Source organism: Tamandua tetradactyla, chromosome 9 (assembly GCF_023851605.1).
Source record: "Tamandua tetradactyla isolate mTamTet1 chromosome 9, mTamTet1.pri, whole genome shotgun sequence".
Lineage (NCBI taxonomy): Eukaryota > Metazoa > Chordata > Mammalia > Pilosa > Myrmecophagidae > Tamandua > Tamandua tetradactyla.
Window position 1 is genome coordinate 112,251,181 of NC_135335.1, and position 24,235 is coordinate 112,275,415.

The 24,235-nt window shown below is 39.1% G+C and overlaps 1 protein-coding gene across 1 annotated transcript; it reads left to right on the forward strand.

The window, feature by feature from the left end:
* The first annotated feature begins 3,768 nt into the window (after positions 1 to 3,768).
* Positions 3,769 to 24,085, forward strand: SHISAL2B (shisa like 2B). Its single transcript, XM_077117300.1, has 3 exons — positions 3,769 to 3,959; positions 8,273 to 8,430; positions 23,712 to 24,085. The coding sequence occupies exons 1-3, from the start codon at positions 3,769 to 3,771 to the stop codon at positions 23,840 to 23,842; spliced, it is 480 nt and encodes a 159-aa protein (XP_076973415.1). The 3' UTR covers positions 23,843 to 24,085.
* The last annotated feature ends 150 nt before the right edge of the window (positions 24,086 to 24,235 follow it).

Consider the following 24,235-nt stretch of genomic DNA (forward strand, 5'->3'; position numbering starts at 1 on the left):
GTATTTGGGCCAGCCCCTCCACACTCTTTGTCAGAACTGCTCCTGCCTAGAGGCAGAGATCTGGCGACTAAATTATAGGAGCCCACCCTGCAGTACAATTCAAGAAAGTAATATGCATTTTCTGAACTGGTGTTGAAAGGTACACTTTTGATACTGCCCTTAAGCCTCAACTGGTAAAAGTTTCCATAATTTCCTTAAAGTTCAGAGGTCTTATCATATTCCAAGGTTGGTGAAGTGTGGCAGTTGTGGGTATGCCATTCTTCATGTGTGCTCTTGTGCATATTTCGGGTATATGTGGGTAGTACACAGAGGCAGTAGCGGATCTTCCTGACGGTGAAGGATTGAATTGTGTTCTCCAAAAGACATGTCTAAATCCTAAACCCTGGTCCCATGAATGTGGCCCTACTTGGAAATAGAACCTTGAAGACATTATTAGTAAAGATGAGGCCACACTGGATTAGATGGGCCCTAACAGAGTAAGACTGGCATCCTTCTAAGAAAAGGAAATTGGGCACAGAGAGGCAGATAGGGAAAGAGATGGCCTTGTTGCAACCAAGGCAGAGAACGCCATGGATTGCCAGCAATCACTGCCAGAAGCCAAGAGAGGGGCGTGGAACAGATCCTCCCCCACAGGTTTAAGAGGAAGCACAGCCCTACTAATACCTTGTTTTTGCACTTGCAGCTTCCAGAACCATAAGACAATGCATTTTTATTGTTTTAAACCATTCAGTTTGTGGTACTTTGTTTTAGCAGCTGTAGGAAACCAAGACTGACAAATTTTACTGTTCATTTCCCTGCAATGCATGTTGTTGAACATTCATTGTGGGAGAAAATCACATAAACCAACAAGTTGGTTCCACCAGAAAGCAATGATTTCTGACCATAACTGGGCTCTATTACGCACCAAATATTTTTGTTCCACTCCAACAGACAGCCAGGCATATTTCCCACAGTGTTTACTCTAAATAGTTTCCATTCTCTTTAAGCACCGAAATCCTACTTTATCTATCCGGAATAACTTCCATCCTCTTATTAAAATCTCTTTTCCTTTTGTGTAACAGGAAGAAAGGCCCACTGGGCCGACTTTTTTTTCCCTTTTCAAGAGAAGGTGCTCCATTGATTAAAGATCTTTAGTTTTTTGCTTTCAGTTCCCACCCTCCACCTTACAATGTGCTGTATAAGGTAGAACTCTTTGGTTGCAAATAATAAATTCTAAATTTTACATACTTTAGAGAGAAAAGGAGATTTTACTTTAAGGAATCAGAAGTCTGTTAAGAAACCCTAGAGTAGGGATGCCATAGGCTATATGAAAGGACTTAAGCAAGAATTGCAATGTCATCTGCACTCTTTTCTGTGTTTACTTCATTTTTCTTTCCCCTACACTAGCTTCTGGCTTCTTGTCCACATGGTGGGATCACAGTTCCAGGAGATTGCACCCAACTGACCTAGCTTGGATCGAAGTCAAATCCCTTGGCCAACTCCAGCCAAAATGGGCTAACAAGAACCAGATTTACCCTCCTGACTGAAACAACTAGACAAACAGAATAGATGAAAATGATGCTTTTGGAACAGGGCTATCAGGGAGCACAGGACGGTGATCCATGCGAAGGGACCCTGCGATGGCCCCAGCTCACTGCCTGAATAGAGCTCCAGGCCACAGCACAGGGATGGGAACCTGAGTTGAACCAAGTGGTCTCCCTTAGTTGAGGAGACAGAGCTGGAAGTTCTTAAGAGGCCAAGTTAGCATGACAGAGCACCGGAGAGGACAGCTATGGTATACACATGGAGAAGGCAGGAAGAGAGAGAGAGAGAGTTAGTCTAAACTTCCTAGGATGCTCTAGAAAATACCATGGAATGGTTGGCTTAAAAATGGAAATTTATTCACTCATGGTTGTAAGGTCAGGAAAATGTCCACTCAAGGCAACAGGGAAATGCTTTCTTTCTGAAAACTGGCTGCTGGAGATCCTGGCTCCTCTGCCACTCTGTCATATGGCACAGCACATTGTGGAGTCTGCTAGTCTCTCCCTTCTCTTTGAGTTTCACTGATTTCAGCTTCTTCCTTCCGTGGTGCACTCTCTCTCTCTCACACAGTCTCTCTCTCTCTATCTCCACCCCCCCCCCTTCTCCATTCTGTTTGTAAAGGACTCTAGTGATAGTACAAGTCCCATCCCGAGTGAGCTGGGCCCCACCTTAGCAGAAATAGCCCTCTCAAAAATTTGAGTTTATCCCCACAGGGATGGTTTTTATTTTAGAACACATTTTTCTAGAGTGCATACAGCTTCAAATCTCCACCCACGGGATGGGTGGGGAGAGGGGTGGAAGGAGAAGGGGAGAAGGAGAGAGGGAAAGAGAGCTCTGGAAATCTCAAGAGGATTCCCCTCGAGTCTTCAGCTGAGCGCATGTGTGAGAAAACTACTCACAGAACAGGGGAGAAAAAAAAACACAACTAAAAGGAACAGAGTGAACAGTTGTTGGAGCTCAACAAGGCCAGAAATTGCTTGTGCTCCCTCCAATCAGGGTAGTTAACCTTACAATTCACAGGGTGTCAAGTAGAGTACTCAGAAGAATACTGCCTCAGTAGTGGGGAAAAATTTAGCCCTAAAGACGGATCTGTTCCTGCCTAACAATGTTTAAAAGCAAGCCTGAAAGAATCAAATTGTTTCCAAGTAATTTAATTGCGACTCAGAACAATGATGAACAACACTTATAGGAATGTAAGCGTATCCAGCATCCAACAAGGTGAAATTCATGATGTCTGGCATCTAATGAATCCCTTGGTCAAGGGAAGGAATCAGAAAAAGGAAGAGAAAGGACCTAGGCTACATGTACTGGGGAAACTCTATGAATGTTAGTCTCCCATTTTAAGGCTATTATTATTTTCTTCTTTACACACATAAGTATCGTTTGGCTTATTACAGTGAATATGCATTACTACAGCTATTTTAAAAGACTGTGGACAAACGAATCATGAAAATGAGACTATCAAGCAAAGAGGGACATGAGTCTCTCCCTATTTCCTCTACCTTGTTCTCCAGAAAGTTCTCACTCTCTTTCTGGGCATCTCCTGCCTTTCCAGTCTCTTTAACTGTACACAGAATGCAGTTGCAATATGGAGAAATCTTGGTTTTAAAGTTGATGGGAGGGAGGAAGGGAGGAAGGGAGGAAGGGAGGGAGGGAGGAAGGGAGGGAGGAAGGAAGGAAGGAAGGAAGGAAGGAAGGAAGGAAGACCACCAAGTTCACCAGTAATTCAGCTGCCTTTTCATTCCGTTCAATAGCCCGAGACGGGTTCCATTTGCCCGGACCCCACCTGCCCTGTCCCAGGGAGAAAGAATTTGGTTCCATCTACCCAGACTGAAACTCTCCTGCGCCTCCCATCCTTCCCGCTGGTGAAATCTCTGTGGCACGGAGTGGGAACAGCTGAGGTCCTCAGGCCGTTGAATCGGGGGGAAGTGGGGCGCAGGGAGGAGAACCCGAAAGAGCCAGAAGGGAGCTGGAGAAGAGGTGGAGGGCCCGAGATGGGCAGGTAAAGGGGCCACTCAGTAGCGAGAGGGGGACCCGAGAGGGAAGCGACCGGACTCCGTGCGGCCAGGGGGAGGGAGACAGCAGAGGGGGCGGGCGAAGGCTGCACGCCGCGGCGGCCGGACCGCAGCCGGATCCCCAGGCGCGAGCCGGGGCGGCGCAGCTCGGCGGGCGCTGGGGGCGCGGGGGGCGACCCCGGGCCAGATCGGGGGTGGGGCTGGGGGTGAGCCCCGCACGCCGCGGTCAGAGATGGGCGCGGCCGGCCGGCTGTGCTCGGGCTACTACGGCCTCAACCGCAGCTTCGTGGAGCCCTTCCAGTGCCCCCGGCGCGGCGACGGGGCCGCGCTCCGCTACTGCTGTGGCTTCGCCGACCTCAAGTACTGCTGCAGCGAGCCGGGCAGCTACTTCCCCTACAAGCACAGCTACATGTGGAGCCTCAGGTGCGCGCGGCGGGGCGGCGGGGCGGCGGGGCGGCGGGGCGGCGGGGCGGCGGGCCCAGCCCGGGGTCTGGCTGGGCGGGGCTGAGGCGGGGTGGGTAGCGGAGGGCCCCGCCAGCCCCCGGCCCCGCAGGGCGCGGAGCCCGCGAGGACGAGCTAGGGGCTCCGGAGCGAAAAGCGCGGCCCGGGCTTGGGACGCGCGGGCGGTGGCCGCCCGAGGCGCGGAGGGTGCGACCCTGTCCCGGCGAGCGCCAAAGGGACTCGGGCCGGACCCCCTTCCCGCGCAGGGCGAGCCCCGGCCCCGGTCCGCTGCCCTCTCCGCCGGCGGGGAAAGATTCTAGTCGAGCAGATAACTTGAGAGAGGAGATTTTCTTTTTCTTCTTAATGCCCGGGTGTGTCTGAATAAGAAAGCAGCTCCTTTGAGACTCATTCTAAAGACATTAACCAACAGACAGAGGATTTTAAGTCTCTGGGTGCAGAAGGAGCTAGCTGGGGTTTTTTTTTTTTTTTTTTTTTTTTTTTAAATCATCGTTCTTTAGAATATGAGCGCACCTGCATACACATTAGCCTGGGCTTTATAATTTGCCCTTTTCAGATGTTCTGACACTGACCCCTCCAACCTAACTGAAGAGAGATTCACAAGGGGGGGGGGGGCGTTTTTAGCTGCGATGACCACACGCTCTACAGAACCTTTCCAGGGTACACCTTTCCCCCTGACCCTTTCGGACTATTGCTGTAAAGTGAAGAGACTTTCGAAGGCGACATCTTTTTTGCCTCTGTTTCCTACGCTGGGAATGTTACTTACTCCACCTAGAATTTATACACGTTTTCATCGTGAAGTACTTTTTACCCTTCCTCTGAAAGACTGCAAACTCTTTCTTTTCTGCCGGGAGAATGAATAGGATCCCAAGATTGTAGGAAAGAACCCGAATCCTGCCTTAAGTTGTTTCATATAAACTGATGTTTGTGTCTGGACAAGGGGGTAAGTGAGAGAAGACTCTACTAGCAAGGGGAAAGAGATTCTCCCAATTTCCTAGTTTTTGCCAGAATTTGGTATCATGTCAAATCTACAGCACCTGACTTTAAATGTTACGTCTTAGAGCAACAAAACATTTTCTTTTCTATAGCACAAACTTCAAAAAATCTCAAAAGGCATGCCCACCTACTAGTTCATTTAACGCATGAAGGTGAATTGTGCTAGAGTGGAGCAAAAGGTCAGAAAGAATGACAGCTCATCCTCCAGCATAGTGGTTTATTTGGGGCAGAAATCTGAATTGCTCCAGCATATTATATGGCCTTTGGGGAAAATAACATAGTAACCCCCTGTAAGTATTTGGAAGTGTTCATAATGGTGGCAGCACCTCAACAGAGACGAAGTCAAATCCAATTGGAGAATGTGCCTGGCATTCTCATTTCCCCGAATAGTTCCTAAGCGTCCAGTTGCAGAGTTTATGGAACCTTGTTAAGACTTATGAAGGCACAAAGGATGGAACAGCTTACTGGGGTCTTCATTCAGCACTGACAAAATAGCTAGCGCGGTTCAACTACCATTTATTGTTCCTGGGAAATATAAAAATCATTTCAATTGAAGGTGTCATTGAAAAATAGTGGAGCTGGGGCTCTTGTGACTTATTGAACTCTGAGAACATAATGGGCAGATACATTTATTAGCGTTTCATTTCCCTCACATAATTTGCTCTCCACCCCTACTTTAAAATAGGCTAACTCAGAAAAAGTGTTCCAGTCACTTTTATTTGTTCTGAGATTCTGAATTGCTGAAAAAAGGTGCAGCTGTGTCTACTACAAGGTAAGTGAAGTTGCTAAGTAGGAGAATTGTTGCCTTAATATAATGACAGCTCCAGGCCCTCTTTCAGGGCTTGAAAAGCAACCGCCCATGGTATTGTAAGAAATGGATAATTCTCCTTTTTCCTCTGCTTGGTTCACCCTCATTTTTTCTCCTCCTATAAATCTCTAACCTCTTAAGGTTTCCTTTGGTAACTTTTTCTAGGGCTTAAGAAAATAATGCCTATTGCGTAGTGCCACACGTAAGTGGATATTTGATAAATATACGCTAAAATGAATATTTTTAGAGACTCATCGAGCTCCATCTCTACCCAGAGTTTATACCTGGAATTCTGCATGCACAAAGGAAAGCTTCTGTAGAGTACAACTGTAACATTAGAACAGTTTGTCAAGACTTTGAAGAACCTCTTTTTGTAACAGAAAGCAGAAATGGCAAGGACGAACATAGACTCATTTTGCTTAGTTTTTGCTTTCTTCACATTGCCTGGTCTGTTTTCTAAATTCTGTACATTAGAAGCCCACAGAATATATGCCAAATTTAATTAACTTGGTGTTTTTTATTTCGAAGATTTTTTAAATAATCAGGTTCTTGTTTTCAGAAACTTTTCCAGATATCTAGCCTCCTATCTGCCTTAAGCACCAGATAATATTAAGTGGATTAAGTGCCCATGTGTCAATGTCTGTCCAGTGATTCTAACTCTTCCTGACACTTAGAACCTATGAACGTCAGCTTTATTGCAAACAAGCAACAAAAAGAAGTTGCCAGATACAGGGATTCTTAAAATCCCTTAGAAGACAGTGCACTAAGTAGGGGTAACCCCCAAGTTCAAATATATACTATATTCTAACCCTTGCCATAAAATTACCTTGTCTTCATTTGTATGCAGGGCTAGTGGGTTAGTGGAACTGAGCACAAGCATCTCTAGACGTCTGACTCCGTGTGCTAGTTTAGGAGGCAATCTCTGAATTTCAGGGGTGCTTTATTTCCTCAAATCGAGGATAAGTGGGCTGAGCTTAGCCACTCCCTTTAAATTCTGTTCTTCCTCCCAAATCAGCAATGCCCTTAGCACCCTGATCAAATTTTCCCTTTCCTCCCTTCTGGTACAGCTCACACTTGTCAGGACCCTGATCCCTGGGAACTAACAAAAACCCAAAGGCAAGCCAGGAGGGAAAGGATCATTATCTTGCAGTGATATATGGCCGATTTATTACAGGTAGATCAGTCCACTGTCAATTATGATTCCCATTTGTTGAACATTTATTGCAAATAATGCACTGAAGTAAATACATTTTTTTTTGGTATGCTGTATGGTGGGGATCACATTTCATTTCATTCTTTTTCTATGTGACTATCCCACGATTTGTTGAATTTTTGAGGGGGGTGGGGAGAAAGTACAGGGGCCGGGAATTGAACCTGGGTCTCCCACATGGCACATGAGAATTCTACCACTGAACTACTCTTGCACCCCACTATTAAAAATTATAAATTATTTTATTTATTTGTTTACTTTTTATTTATATGGGCAGGCACCAGGAATTGAACCCAGGTCTCCGGCATGGCAGGCGAGAATTCTACTTGCTGAGCCACCATTGCACTGCCCTATTAATTACTTTTAATAAGTATGCAGAACACTATGGGAAATTCACCAGAGTATCTGCTCTTGAGGAGTTTAAAATCTAATTATATCTATATTCACATATACACACACACATGGTTAAAGAAAGTGAAATGCATATAATTTGCATATTGGTCTTTCAAGATAATGGTCTTGTTTCAAGCTCCTTTTCCCTCTTAAAAGTATTAAGTTAATAGGCTTATGAAAACTATATTATTTCTCAAATGATTAGCCTTCTAAGTGATTGTATCAGAGGGAATTATTACAAATTTAGTGCACAGCAAATTAAATCAGCTATACATTTCATTTTCAGAGTAAAGTACAAGGGTTTATTCCTTGATGTTTTATGCCCTTGGTATTATGCTCTTTTAGAAAGAAAAAAATTCAGACAGAACATGAGATCAATATAAATTTCATAAATACTGTCTTCTTTTCACGTAAGCCTTCTCCTTTTAGTAAATAATATCACGTTTATCTCCACAAGAAAAGTTCTATGTCTCTAATAAACATTTGCTTTACTGCTTTTGCAGAGGCTAATATTTCCTTCTTCATCCTTTCTGGGTGGATCTTTCTAAAATATATTAACAGAGGTTTATTTGATTGGGATGTTCTTGGAAAAACTCCAGAGAGTCATGTGACCTTTGACTTATACTATGAATCCACACGTTTTCCATATTCATATTAACAAATAAATTATAAGAGCCTGAAAACCTATATAGAAAATATATAAAACTTTTGGTGGTGAGCTGTAAATTTCAATCACATTCTCTTTATACTAAAATATAATTTGGGTATGAGTGATTGAGAACAAGAATTAACAATGTTTTAAACCTTCTCTTTAGTTCATGTACAAGGCACTTTGTGTGACAGACTCAATGTTTTGTCTTTTTTCCTCAGCGTTGGTGCCCTCATTGGATTGGGAATTGCTGCCCTTGTTTTACTTGCATTTGTCATCAGCATCTGTGTCCTTTGCTATTTATTTCTGTATACAAAGCCTCAAAGATTAGACACTGGCCTTAAACTTCAACACCTAGAGGCTTCTTCCACTGGAGAAGGTAATAAGTATCCATTATTCGCTACCAATTACCCGTACTCTGTCCAAAAGAATTATCTGTGCCTGGGTAGCAGATCATACTGTTAATGATGAATTCTTTTTAAAACTCAGTTTACTGTATCTTTGTAAAAATTTACAAAGGGTGAATCAGGCCTTAATGACGAAAGACCATAGAAAAAATTGAGCCTGAGGAACAATAGCAGCGTGATGAAAATGTTCTCAGAAACAATAAAATATTGGCCCAATAAGTCCACTGTGATATATTTATGTCCCTTTCAGCTTTAAAGGTTCTATCCTCTTGGAATTTTTGAAATTTTGTTTTTGTATGGCGCCAAAGAAGTACAATAAATAGAAGAATAAAAAAATTCTGTTTTGTCCTTTTTCTAGGTTGGTTAGTCAATGGCCAATGGCACATTCACCTGTGTGCCCAATGTGTGCAGAATTCTACGGAGGTATACAAATTAATTAAGAGGAAGATGAAAGAAATAGAAAATACATGGAAGACAGTCTTTGTTCTTGGATAGATTGCAAATTAGTTAAAATATAGGCATGTGTGTATGTGTGGTGTGACTATGAAGTAGAAATGATCGATAGGTTTGTGGAACTAAGTCTCATTATTATCTTGATTATAAAGTGCTGTACAATGATAGTTTGCTATCATTGTGGGACTTAGAATTGTTACAATTTTTGTGAACATAAATTTCTACTCGTGTATTAAAAAGCTATAGTAGTGAACTTTATTTTGAGAATATATAATTAGAATAATACACCAGTGCTCACTTGCTTCCGTTTTTTTTGGCATGGACAGACACTGGGAAACTCACTTGCTTCCCATTTTAAAAGAAAATTAAAACTGGGTTCTCGCCTGCCATGCCGGACACCCGGGTTCGATTCCCGGTACCTGCCCATGCAAAGAAAAAAAAAGAAAATTAAAACCTTTATTTTTAGACATTGAAAACAAAGTCCCTGCCCATACGCTCTATTTTAGCGGAATCTTGAACTTGTCATGTTATGAAGTGCATACTCTGGAGCATTTTGATTCCAGTTTTCTTCTCTGTAAAAGAAACTTCTCTCAGAGGGTGTCCTGCGTCTCAAAGAAAGAGACTGGGGTCCCTTTGAAGTTCTCTTCCTGAAACAGTGTTTGGAAATTGCATGGCCAAATTAGCCGGTTGCTAGCTGAATTTAGCCCTAATGGGCTAGACCCAGTTCCTCCACAGGCTAAGTGAAGCAGTGGATTAGTGAATACTAAATAATCAAATTTTAAAATCAATTTTTATCTCAATTGCTTAGATAATTTAAAGTAGCAGCACTCGAAATTTACTGTGCATACAAATCACCCAGAGAGCAAAATTAAAAACGCAAAGCCAGATTTAGACTCTGGGAATACAGAGGGGAATCTGCATTTTTAGACAAGTAGCTCCTCTTCTAACTTCTGCCCTTTCTCTCCTACCATCTGCCCTCCAGAAAGCAGAGTGAATCTGTTAAAATCTAAGTCAGGTCATTGTACTTCTCTGCTCAAAACCCTAATTATGTCCCATTTCCCTTAATGTAAAGATAGCCCTTACTGTCACCTGCAAGGACCTGTGTGATCTGCTCTTCTCCCTTGTTTCTCCACTAAGCTTCTTATACCCAGCCACACTGGCCTTTTTATTGTTCCTTGAGACTTCTGCCTCAGGACCTTTGCATATAATCTTCCTGCAGATATCTTGCATGGCTTGAACCCTCACTTCTTACAAATCTTTACTCAAATGTCTATATTTTTAATCTCCCCATTCAACATTTCATATCCCTTTCCTGCTTTAATTTTCTCCTAAGCATTTACCACTAACATGCTATGTAGCTTATTTCTCAGTTGTCTAATTTTCCTCTACCCAAACTAGAAAATAAGTTCCATGGAAGTAAGAATTTTTTGTCGGGTTTGTTCACTTCTGTATCCCCTGTGCCAAGAACACATTAAGAAGTATTTGTTGACTGGAGCAGCACGGCACCTCTATTGTAGGTGCTCGAAAGGCATACTCTGAGAGACAAAGACTTAAGGTATTGTCACTGTTGCAGGCGTCAAACATTCGTTAAATGCCTCCTCTACACAATCATTTCCTGATTTATTTCAGGGACTGCTCTAAAATTTTACTTCCTATTGGCTCTGAGAACCTAGTTACAGAATAAGTTGGCTTGTAGATTTAAGTCCTTCAGTCTAAATACTGTTAAGCTAAGGAGACGCGTTAACACACTTCCTTTATAGCTATATGACACTGTTTTCTTGCAACAAAATGTTCTCACTCAGATCCTCTCAAAACATTGTATGTATCAAGTAAGCAGATCCATTCATTCATTCTTTTCCTGAGTGCTTGTTATTGGTAAGACAGGATTTTGTATGAATGCTGCCTTTCTGATGCTTTCAAATGAGGTGATTTTGGCTCCTGGGTTGTATCTAACTAGTTCAGACACAGTGGAGAGACAAAAACAAAATAAGTAATTTAAATGTTATTAGAATTGGAAAAGGTAATGGCTTATATTTGTGAGCAACATTTGAAGTGATAATTAAACATTGCTGTATCTGTTGTTAAATATGCACATTCCATTCCAATGATTGTCCCACCTAGCAATAGATGTCAATGTTCTAGCTATTGAGAAAACAAGACTGGAGCTTTATTTCATTTATGGAATGTTTTAAAGATGAGGAACATAAAATACATGCAGTAATAAATCAAGCAAGCAAACATTGCATCACAGGAAAATTGGTTTCACCAGGACAGGTCTTTTCTTTCAGAACTATTTGTCCTTAAGGATCACCCTCCTGTTATTTTAGAATAATTTTTATAATTGAAACTATTCTCATTACAAACAGTTTGAATGGCCTAAGGGGAAACGTGTTTTTGTGCACACACTAAAACTGATTTTGAATACTGGCCTTTTTTTTTTTTCTATAAACGACAGACTAAGTAAAAATAGTCCAAGCTTAATTACACTATTTTGTCAATGATTTTTCTTTAGTGTATCTCTATTTTATTGGGTTTCATTCTTTTTAATGTATACACTTTAAGGCTTTGACATGTCTGAATTGATCGTGCAAAAAAGCAGTGACTGAAGAGTTTAATTGGGCTTCCTCCAGGGCTCAGTTTGTACAGACCTATTGCTAAGCAATTGATTGGCCTTAAATTGTGGCTCACAACTATTTTCTTTCTTTTGAATTTTTGTGTTTTGGGCTTTGCACATTCCAAATACCAGTGCTTAAAAGGATATCATGTTTTTTAATTGTGCTATGTAAGACATATGGTTCCCTAGAGGCTGACATCTGAGTACAAGATGACTGGGTAAAGGGCATCTTTCTCAGTGAGTAGATATTCCTGCAGGTGAGGGCTCCTTCCATTTCACAGGGTGTGGAAGGATTCATGGTCAATAGAGGAGCTATGAAAAGGATGAAGTATTAGATTCTGTCTTCTCACACTCTTCCATTGGAAAATCCCTAAAGGTATGTAAGAAAGGAACTCGTACCCCTGGAGTTCTGAAGGCTAGAGTGCAAAGATCTGCCCTTATAAGCCTTATGAGCTTTAAGTTATTTGATGTTTTCCTTTTTTTTTTAATTTATGGGAATTTTCAATTTGACCTCATATTATAATGGCTTAGTTTACTTGAATAGTAATTTCTTCTCCCTCCCATCACTGAGCAAAATTGTTGCTCCAGAAAGATGAATCGTGTTAGTGCTGTGACACTGAATATTCACTGGAGTTGCTGGGAAGACTAGAGAAGTGAGGGGAGGGATGCTTGGAAGCCGAGTCTTTGATGAGAGAAGTAGAAGGGCAAATATTAGTAGAGCTCTTCAGTGCAAATATAACAGTACAGTTGTATAGGAATAATAGATAACTATAAGCCTGTATTTGGCAATTTCTTTTGTTAAGGCAGAGGATATAAATGAAAAAAGGGTAAGTAAATTAGCAGTAGGGCACTGATATGTAGGAGAAAAACGTAAGAGAAAACTGTTATTTCAATTCATGTTCATTGTAGGAAAATTACAAAATCTAGAGAAATAAATAAATGAAATCACTTAGGATCTTACCACTCAGAGATAATAGATATTAGCACTATGGTAAATATACTGCATGGATTTTTTTTCCTGTGCCTCTATAGATACAAATATATAACAGAATGGGAAAAAATGGGTCTTATGCTTTTTTTCACTTAAAGTTGACATCTTTCTTTGCCAATAAATTAATACCTTTGCCAACATTTTTAATGATTTCATTGCATTGCCTTGATGGAGTACCATGATTTTTAGTCTTCTATTTTGATATAATTCCATACTCCCAGAAAAATTGAAAGTATTGAGAACTTTTGTAATCTTTTCCTATTTTTGCTAATTGTTAATATTTTGCCTCATTTGTTATATCGTTGGCTCTCTCTTTACAGATATATATATTTTCTGGACCATTTGAGAATAATTTGCAGATATCATGACCCTTTGTCCATTGATAATTCAGCATGTATTTCCTACAAATGAGGACTTCCTCTTACTTAATTCCAGTACATTTATCAAAATTAGGAAATAGAACATCAGCATATAGTATTTATCTCATTTGCAATTCATCTTCATGTTTTTCCAATGATCTCTTTAGTAGCTACTTATTTTTCTTATCTGTGATCTAATCCAGATCACACTTTGTGATTAGCTGTCATATATCTTTAATCTCCTCTAATCCTCAGCCTTTCTTTGTCTTTCATGACCTTGACAGTTTGGGAGAGTACAGGCCAACTCTTTTGTACTTTGCCCCTCAGTTTAGGTTCGTCTGATGTTTTGTCATGATTGGAGGCAGATTTTACATTTTCAACAGACTGTCACAGGAGTTATTTTCCCAGGTCATCACACGAGGAAGCACATCATATTGGTTTGTCTCATTATTGGTGATGTTAACTTGAATTCCTTGGTTAAGGTTATAGTTGCTGGATTAATCCATTTCAAAATCGCTCTTCTTTCCTTCGATTACTAAGGAAATTGTGGGAGGTACTTTGAGATATGTAGATATTCTGTTTCTTCTCAAACTTTCATCTACCCATTGGTGATTCTTGACTGAATTATTATAATTGCAAAATGATTACTGTCATTCCTTTGTGTTTATTAGTTGTTGTTCTACTACATAGAACTTTCCTTTCCCCCCTATTTATTTACTTTTCCATTTATTTATTAATATCAGTATGGATTCAAAGATTCCTTATTCCAAAATATTCTATTACTATCATTATTTATTTTGATGCTTAACTTGTTCTATATTTGGCCAGTAAGGACTCCTTTAAATTAGGTCCTGTGTCCTGCTGACCTATGCCCATCAATTTTTGAACTTTTTGTTTGTTTTCTCTCATAAGATATTCCAGGTTATCTTGTGCTTTCCCTGTACTAGCCCTGGTATCTGTCATTTCTCCCTGGTTCATTTCAGCTGGAGATTGTGTTTAGAAACCAAGGTCTGGATATGCCATATTTTATTGAGCTATTGACTTTAAACTAGTTTCCATTTTTTTCTATTATACATGCATTGGACACCTACATATTTTCTCAGCATAAATCCCTAGCAGTGGAAGTGTGGGCACATATTAAAGTTGTTGAATACAGGTTGCCAACTACCCTCCAGAGAAGTACCATTTCATACTTAATTGTTTCCTTATATCCTTTGATATAAGGAATATATATATATATATATATATATATATATATATATATATATATATATATAGGTCTGATTATTATTTTACATTTTTTTAAATTGTGAAATATAGCATATATACAAAAAAAGCAATAAATTTCCAAGTACATTTTAACAAGTAGGTATAGAACAGATCCCAAAATATGGTATGAATTACAGTTCCATGATTTTTCATTTTTTCTCCTAGCTGCTCCAAAACACTGGAGGCCAACAGATATATAGATATAATGATTCAGCAATCATACTCACTTGTTAAACTCTACCTTCTCTGTATAATTCCACCATCACCTTTGATGTTTCTCCCACTCTTTAGGGGTAGTTGAGTTATGCCCGTTCTAGCTTTTTCATGTTGGAAGGAGCTGTAGATAAAATGGATAGGGGGGTGGAACTAGTTGATGTCCTGGAGAGGCTGGACCCTCTGGGTTTCAGGATTTATCTGGCCTAGGAACCCATCCAGAGGTTGTAGGTTTCTGGAAAGTTATCCTGGTGCCTGAAACCTTTGTGGAATCTCAGATAAAGCTCTAAGTGTTCTTTAGGGTTGACAGGAATGGTTTTGGTTGGGGTTTGGCTGGACCCTCTGCATTTCAGGATTTCGGGTATTATTAATTTAAAAGATAAATAATTTACCAATTTAATTGAGGAAGATGATATGTTTATTTTACATATATCTGATTAATAGTGAGAGTGGACATTCCTATGTTTACTTGTTATTTATTTGATGGTAAATTGCTTGCTCATGTCTTCACTTTTTTTTCAATAGGAATGCTCATCTTTTCAGTGCTTTATAAGAACCTTCCATAGAGTGATTTAAATTCTTTATTCTGTGTCATTGATCAGTCTGTATACTCTTAAACTGGTAACATACTTTAAAAATCATTGCAACTCTAGAATTTAATACCTGGTTAGGCATGACTTCCCGCCTATTCCCATCATTATGCTTCAAACTTGGCTTCTCCTGCATATTCAGGTTTCCAAGTAAAGCTTTGAATCTTATTGCCAAAATTTTAAAACTCGAGTGATGTTTTGATAGGTTTTGTACTAAACCCATAGATTAATTTCTAGATTAACTAATAATAAATTTAGATTAATTATAGATTAATTTCTTAATAGTTTTAACATCCAACCAAACTCTGCTCAAAACTCTTACTAATTAGTCTGCCAAATTATTTTACTGATTCTGTTGTTTGTTTCAGAAAGCACCTCCTCTGGCCCCTAAAGGGCTCTTTCTACTAAAAATAATAAGCCTGGAATTTCTGTTCCTAGACTCAAATATCAGCAAAGCTACTGGTACATTTAGCCTTTGTGAGCCCTCCTGAGTGCAGTATTGGGCAATTCTAGCTGATACTGGAACCAGTAAGCAAAATAGAAGCCAGTCTTTCACCATGAAAAATTTGTTTTAAGGATTTAAAGTGTCAGCTAAATTCCAAAATGAGCTACATTAATCATCAATGGTTGGAGAATTTAACAATGAAAAAAGAAAAAAAAAGCCACTTGTGGGAAAATGAGGTAGGAAAAAAATACCTGACTAGAACTGCCTTCCCTCAATTATGAGTGGGCAAAGCAAAAGGATAAGTCTATGATTCTAAAGTTCCCAAATAATTTTTAATCATGTTTATATGAAATTCCTACATAGACTTAAGCAGAAGGTGGGTGCTGAAAGAGGAAGGGGCCAAGAGGTCAGTAGTGACGCGGCAAGTTTTCCTCACTTCATTTAGCTCAGACCCTGGGCATCATATAAATCCGAAGAGAAAGTGTCCTCTTACAAATAAAAAAGTTCTAAGGTGCCAATTTCAGATGACTTGTTTCTGCTAGAAGGAGCTGCAGGAAGAGAGCAGGATGCATCGATTTTCTACTGAATAAGGTGATCCAGCTGCGTTAGGGGTTGGGAGCTGCTGTAGGACTTCAGAATGGCAACACAGAAGGTAGCGGCATGTAGACAGATAATGCAGAAAGGCTTAAGTGCAGTTGTGCCAGACAACGAGGAGTGGAAGAGTCCCAACATTCTCAGGATATTCTGAAAAGGCAGGCAAGAGCAGAGATCACAGAAGGTTCTGGGATCAGTGGACTCTTGAGGAACAGCTCTGAAAATAAACTGCAAAATTCAACCTTCAGGAAAAGTATATTGCCCTAGCTTGCGATGAGGATGGGTGGGAAGATTTTGTTTGATGAATTGTATTTAAATTTTGTTAAAGGCCAAAACTGAATTTAAATGCCAGCCTGGAAGGTAGAGTATTAAAGGAAGTTTGAGATTTATGTATGATGACCAGGTAGGAAAAAAAAAGTGGGTGGGGGGGCAGAAATGGGAAGAGAACAGCAGAGAGAACAACTAATGGCTAGCCAGAAAAAAAAAACAGTGGTGTTGAATCTTGGCAATCTTCACCCAGGTAAAGAAAAAAAGGAATTAAATAAGAAAAACTCTTTATGTGTAACAAATCCCTTGGGAGCTCAATGGTATTACAGAATTTTTATTTAAAATTGAATCCAGGGTGTAACCTAATGACAGAAGGCAGCTGATTTCATCCCTGGTTTGGTGGTTAAGAAATTAGGTTTTGTTCATTAAAAAGAAAAACTAGGAAGAGCTGAGGTTTATGAGCTTTTTCCTTCTTTCTCATTTACAATCATTGCAAAGACACTTGGAAATGGTTCCTTTAATGCTATGAGAATTTCACCTCACTAAATTATTATTTTTTTAAATCATCCTAAAGAGATGCAGTTAGCTAAACTGTTCTCACTACAGTTCCTGTCATCATAGTCATTTTTCCATTTGTCCAATTACTTTAATTTACCAGAGGGCTAAATGCTGACAATATTTGTGGGTTTTCTAAGCTGTGAGAAGACAATACATATACACTAGCGGTGTTAATTTGCTAATCCAAGCTCCTGCTTCATTTGATGTCAGCCTGGAGTTTGTAACAGATTTTTTCTTCTTCACATAGCAAATTGATTTTGTTAGAGGAATTGTCTTAAGAAGCCAATCTAAGAAATTATCTTTGATTGCACTGGTTAGAAGAATCCCGTAGCTAGGTAAATAATGAGGCAGGATAGCGGGGTAGGGCTGGGGGTTCTTTACAAGTCTTAAGCAAAGAAAAAGCTATAATACTGGAATATATTTTGCAAAACGTTAAATCTCAGAGGGCAATACACAGGTTACATACATTCTTTCAGTTGCTGCCAGAGAAAAACATAGTGGAAATTAAGAGCTGTTACAATGGAGATGAGCGAGAGAGCACCTCAAAGTAATCAAGTTAGGAAATAACTTCCAGAGTTTATTTTCCATAAAAAACACTGTTTGTGACAAATTACAATAAAACACTTTGAAAGTCTGATGAAAATATTATGAATTTTAGATGTGAAAAACTTAGGAAACAAGGAGTTGATTTAGCTAAACATTATAGTTTTCAGGTTTCTAGGAATTCCAGTAAGATATTAAAATTTTAGCTGTTTAAAGAAATGCTTATGTAAGATACAAGTGCTGCCCAGATAATATGAAACTAATTTATATATTATTTCCTTGATCTTTTATATTTATCTCATATGATACTGAAGAATATAAACAATGCTAAATAAATGAAAAGTAAGCACCCTGCAAACATTTTAATTTGGTTTTCAAATGAGGAGAAATGGTTTTAAGGCCCCTTTGGAGAATCTATTCCACTACTTAAGTGTTAAGGACCTAAATTTAAATCTAATATTAAAAAAAATCTACCTTAAAAATAACAGCCAAGAATTTATCAACTCATCAGATTTTTACAGCACTTTCTCTACCACCCATCTTTTTGGCCAGGTGGAAAAATGCTGTACCTACAACAAATTAGCTTTTAAAAACCAAATTATATGATTGAAACATTACCTATGACAAATGTTTAGAAGCACAACATTAATTTATTTTATCACCAAAAAAGTTCATAAGTAATGAAACAGAACCAGTATCATACGACTCTAGGCCCTAGATTTTAAACTTACAAAACTTTTAATATTTAGACCAACACCACACATTTCAGTCCTATCGGCAGTATCCGGGAGCAACAGTGAGACATCATTTTGCAGAACCTGGAAATATTGCCCACTGAGTGGTCAACTATGAAAGTGGCCCATAGTGGGGATGTCCTGACCTGACCTAGAAAGCGGTCTATATGTTACTTATAAATGGACAAAACCAATCAGTTTTAGCATACTTGAAGGCAAGACTAGGACTTACCCAAAGAAAAAGAAAAGTCTGTTGTCAAGAGGCTAGGCCAGAAGAGGGAATAGTGGGAGTCTTGGCCAATGGACTTTCTCTTTTAGAGGTTTGGGGGCAGATTTTTAAAACCCGAAGGATAAGTAAGAGTTCTTCAAGCAAAGAAGGTTGAAGAGAAAGACACTAGTCAGCTGGAAGAGTGGGCACAAAGGCTAGGGACAGAGAGACATCAGGCCAAGATTGGGGAAACTGTCAGTACTTCTGAGTGTCAGAAATGCCAAATACAAGGAAGGGAGTGGCGAGAGCTGAGCCAGGAGAGGCAAGAAGTTCAAATTTGATCCTAAGGTTTTTAAAAAATATTTTTATTAAGATATCTTCACACACCATACAGTTCACCCAAAATATACAATCAGTGGTTCACAATATCATGACATGGTGTAGGTGTATCACCACCATTTTTAGAACATTTGCATCACTCCAGAAACAAAAAGAAGAGAACCCCCATCCATCCCTATCGTTTACCCCTCCCTCTCATTGACCACTAGTGTCACAATCTACCCAATGTTTTTTTTACCCCTTGTCCCCCCCCCCCCCATTATTATTATTATTTTTTTGCTTGGGCAAGCACTGGGAATCGAACCTGGGTCTCCAGCATGGCAGGCGAGAACTCTGCCTGCTGAGCCACCTTGGCCTACCCTATCCCCCCATTATTTTTTCATTATTTTTTGGTCCTCATTTGCCCATATCCTGGATAAAAGAAGTGTCAGCCACAAGGTTTTCACAATCACACAGTCACACTATAAAAGCTATATAGCTATACATTTGTCTTCAAAATCAAGGCCGCTGGAACACAGTTCAACAGTTTCAGGTATTTCCTTCTAGCTATATTAATATGCTAAAAACTAAAAAGGGATATCTATATAACACATAAAATAATCTCCAGAATAACCTCTTGATTCTGTTTGAAATCTCTCAGCCACTGAAATTTTGTTTTATTTCTCTCTTCCCCCTTTTGGTCAAGAAGGCTTTCTCAATCCCAGGATGCTGGGTCCCGGCTCATCCCCGGGAGTCATGTCCCACATAGGTGAGAGAGCAGTGAGTTCACCTGCTGAGTTGGTTTAGAGAGAAAAGCCACATCTGAGCAACAAAAGAGGTTCTCTGGGGGTGACTCTCAGGCATAATTATACATAGGCTTAGCTTCTCCTTTGCAGGAATAAGTTTCATGGGAGTGAGCACCAAAATTGAGGGCTCAGTCTATTAAATTGGTTGTCCCTAATGCTTGTGAGAGTATCAGGAATTCCCTAGATAGGGAAGTTTAATATTTCTTCCTTTCTCCCCAGTCCCCCAAAGGGACTTTGCAAATAATTTTTAATTCTCTACAGAATAATTTAAATTACTCTAGGATGTATCAGGGCATCATATACGTGTACAAACCAACAAGATCTCACACCCTATTCAAGATCCCTTGTAATTATAGTGCTCAAATAAGCTGACCATACAAGTTAAATTAGATAGCGTGCTACCAAAAATATAAATTTTGCACCAAATAAACATCTTTTCCTTTGGTCTCACACAGAAGTTGAAGTTTTAAAATATGGACCATATCATCCTTTACCCTGTATTCTGATTTACCTTAGTCCTATCCAGATCAGCTTCATTCATATCTCTAGTTGACGTCTGATCAGTTTTTCAACTTTTAAAACAGTTGCTGTATGGGGTAATGCTGAATTTCATAGGTTCAGGGCTGTAACTCAGAGTCTCAGGTGTCACAAATACCCAAAGTTCCAGGGAACGACCAGGTTATACACAAATAGCTCAGCATCTCAGAATTTAGAAATAACAGTTACAACTCCAGAATAGATGCAACTGTTTACAATCTAGGACCCTTTACAATAGGCCCCAACTTGAGAATCCATGTTCTCGACTTCACTTGTCTGAGTTTGTATATTACAGTTAGTCCCTATGAGTGAGGCATGATAATATTTGTCTTTTCAGTTATGACTTATTTCATTCAACATACTGTCCTCAAGGTTCATTCACCTAGTTACATGCCTCACAACTTCATTCCTTCTTGCAGCACTTCAGTAGTCAATTGTATGTATATACCACAGCACTACAGTTTCAATCCTAAAGGGTTTTAAGTCAAGAGAGGCTTATAGTGAATGCTATGTAAGTACTGACTTTATACTCATACTTTATAGTCATTATACTATTGAAAGTTTCGTATCCTTTCTCACTTAACATTGATTATATTCTGAGCACTTTCTATGTCATTATAAGTTTCTTGGAAATTATTTTTTAAAATGGCTAAAAGATACCTCATGCACAATGATTTATTTAGCCATTCCTCTTTTATTGGAAATACAAAGTACTTTCATTTTTTTGTTGCAAAAAACCTGTAAACATCTTTGTTTATAAATTTTATATCTCATCGCTGATAGTTTCCTTGGGAATTTCATGATAAGTGAAATTCTTGGGTAGGAACATTTCAGAGCAAAAAAAAAAAGTACCAATTTACACTCCCACCAGAAAATTAATGAACATTCTCATCACACCATACCTTTGACCAGGAAAGAACACTTTTATCTGTGCCTAAATGAAAGATGAAAATTGGTATCTTACTCTGAATTTGCGTTTCTTTCATACTAACAAGACTGAAGATCTTTCATGTTTTTAGCTGTCTCCATCTTTTCTGTCCCTTTCTTTGCCCACTAAGAGATGTTAATGTTTTACATTTTGATTTCTAAGACCTCTTCATTAGGCATGAATCATTTGTTCTGAACATATTTCTTCCTAGTTAGCTTTTCTTTTACTATCCAAAATATTAAGGCTTTTATTATGTCAAACTTTCAGTCTTGTCCTTTAAATCATTACTTCAATATTCCTTGAACACCAGCTATGTGTTAGGCATTGTTTTAGACACTTTGTCAGTGAACAAAATAGTAAAAAATCTCCGGCATGTGGTCCTTACATTTTAGTAGTGGGAGATGGACAATAAATGGTAAACTTACTAGGTAAATTATATGGTATGTTAGAAAACAGGTGCTCTGGGGAAACAACTGGAGGGTAAAGGGATTGGAGGGTACAGGATGCTATCATAAACAGGGTGAAAAAGTGACTTTTGAACAAGATCTTGGAGACGAGGGAGTTGTTGTGCAGACTCTCTGTGGGAAGAGCAGAGTAAAGAGCCAGTTCAAGGGCCTTAAGGGTGGAGAGGGTCTGAAACGTTTGACCAGAGAGGTCAGAGTGAACTGGTGGTGATGTAAAAAAGTGGAAGTCAGGGAGATAATGGTGTGCATTTGAGATCATGTAGGCCACTGTAAGGAATGGGTACACAGAGGGTTCTTAGCAGAGAATATGATTTTGGATGTATTTTAAAGTAAATGTGATTTCTGACAGATTGGATGTAGGATATGAGGGACAGGAGAGGAATCAAGGATGACTCTAAGGTTTTTGGCGTGAACTGGAGACATCGTTGAGAAGAGGAAGAATACAACTGGGGCAGGCATGAGTGTGTGTGTGTGTGTGCACCAAATGATCTGGGTTTCAGTTTGGGGTGTAAGCGGGATGTGACTGGTAGGTGTCCCCGTGGAGACGCTGTCCAGGCACCTGAAGCTGGAGCTCAGGAGAGGTCTTGATTGGAGATTTGGATTTCTAAGTCATCAGCACACAGATGGCGTTAAAAGAGGGACACAAAGCAAGCCTGAGGCACTCCAAAGCCCAGGTGGTCTGGGAGAAGAAAAGCAAGGGTCAGTTAGTAGGGGCCAAGGAGTGGTGGCACCTGGAAGCCGAGGTGAGAACTGGGTCTGATGAAATGCTGATGAGAGGTCGAGGAAGATGGATTGAGGCCTGGGCTGGGTCATGGAGATCACGAGTGATGTGTCTGATTTCTCCCACACTTAGAAAAAAATCGGCGTGACATATACAACCCATTTTCCTGTTCTAACCTTTCATGTATACTATTCAGTGATATGTTACATTTACAATATTGCGCTACCATCACCACCACCCATTACTGAACTTTTTCAACACCCCAGAAACTCTGCAACCATTAAGCAATAACCCTGCCTCCCTGTATCTATCTACTTTTTGTCTTTATGAATTTGCCTATTCCAGGTATTTCAAATACATGGAATTTTAGACTATTTTTCCTTTTGGATCTGGCTTATTTCACTCAACATGAAGTCTTCAAAGTTCATCCATGTTCTGATAATTTATCAGAACTTCATTCCTTTTTTTTATAGTTGATAATTCCATTGTATGCATATACCACATTTTGTTTCATTCATCTGCTTATGGACATTTGGCTTGCTCCCATATCTTAGCTATGGTGAATAATTCTTTGAACCCTCGTGTACAAGTATCTGTTTGTGTCCTTGTTTTCAATTCTTTGGGATATATACCTGGAAGAATGGTTGCTGGGTTATATGGTCATTCTATGTTCAGCTTTCTGAGGAGCTGCCAATTCAAATTGTCTTTCACAGCAGCTGTGCCATTTTAAAATTCACTGACAATGTACAAGTGTTTTTATTTCTCTTCATCCTTGCTAACACCTGTTATTTTCCATTAAAAAACAATAACCATCCTAGTGGGTGTGAAGTGGTAACTCACTGTGGTTTTGATCTAGTTTCCTGATTACTAATGATGTTGAACATCTTTTCATGTGCTTATTGGCCACTTGTATAATTTCTTTGGAGAAATGTCTATTCAAGTCCTTTGTCTATTTTTAAAACTGATCTTTTTGTTGCTCTCCTCTTTATTTACTTATATGTTACTTAAATACTTTTAAAATTTACATATGGTGAAATGTATGAGAAATTATAACCACAATTACTCAACTTGTCTAACACTATTACTGGATAATAATCCATTTGTTATGAGTTTGTTAGCTTAACTTCTAATGAGCAAAGTTCCACATTCCTCTATCTCGGTTCATTTTGGTCTCATAAGTAAATGGGATTGTGGCACAAACGTATTCTTTAAAAAAACACATCTAAATTGATTAGTATGATGGCACAGATTTCATTTAGACTGATGCAAACTGATGGCTGATTTTAGTGTAGTTTGTTTACTTTGTGCATACGAACAGTTACACATTCATTATTAGCAACCCAGAAATTGTTACCTTCTTATCCAAAGTGTAGCTTCCACCATGGAAGCATGGAGAAAGGTAAGTATGGAAATAAAATCTTTACTTCTGTTACTGAATATTTCCCTCATTTGACTTCCAGGAAGAAATGTTCAAAACAGCTGTTAAATGGCTCATTTCTCACTCATCCATGTAATGCTTTCAAGACATCATATTTTCAATAATATTATAAAATTAACAGTATTTTTAAGCATAAATTTTTAAAAGTCAAATTTTATGTCATCATTTCAAATGAAGTTTCATTTTGTTTCGTGTATTTGCAGGCAACTCAAACAGAAAAAACAAAGCCATCAATTCTAACGCAGCATCAAATTCAACAAATGAGACATCCTATGAAACTGATGGTATAATTCAAGAAAGAACAATGGATATGACAAACTTCAATATTGCTTAACCAAAAGTCTTGTGTTGTAAATGCTCACTGGAGAAATGGAGCAATAACAATAAAGAATGCATCCAAATATAGGTTTTAATATTACTTTTCAGAAATTCGCCACTCACAAAGCAAGACACAGTTCCATCTGGATCGTTCGATTAATTCATTAAACACTCACTAAGGGTTTCTGATAGATTTCACTTTGCCTAAGTTTACTTCTATTTGCTAATCAAGATGTTTCTGCATTATATGAAATTATGCTAATACTTAAGGAAAAATGAAATTATTTATCAATAAAAGATAAGCAAACCTATCTTAGTGAGGAACAATGTGTTTGCAACGTTATAAGCATTTCACAAGTTTTGACACTTAAAGAGACAGGTTTTTTAAAAATAAGAGATTGTACTGTAT

Excerpts from the sequence above, each read along its gene's own strand:
- SHISAL2B (XM_077117300.1), top strand. The coding sequence starts at position 3,769 with ATGGGCGCGGCCGGCCGGCTGTGCTCGGGCTACTACGGCCTCAACCGC. Across the intron at positions 3,960-8,272 it reads AGCTACATGTGGAGCCTCAG|CGTTGGTGCCCTCATTGGAT; the intron begins GTGCGCGCGGCG and ends TTTTTTCCTCAG. Across the intron at positions 8,431-23,711 it reads GGCTTCTTCCACTGGAGAAG|GCAACTCAAACAGAAAAAAC; the intron begins GTAATAAGTATC and ends GTGTATTTGCAG.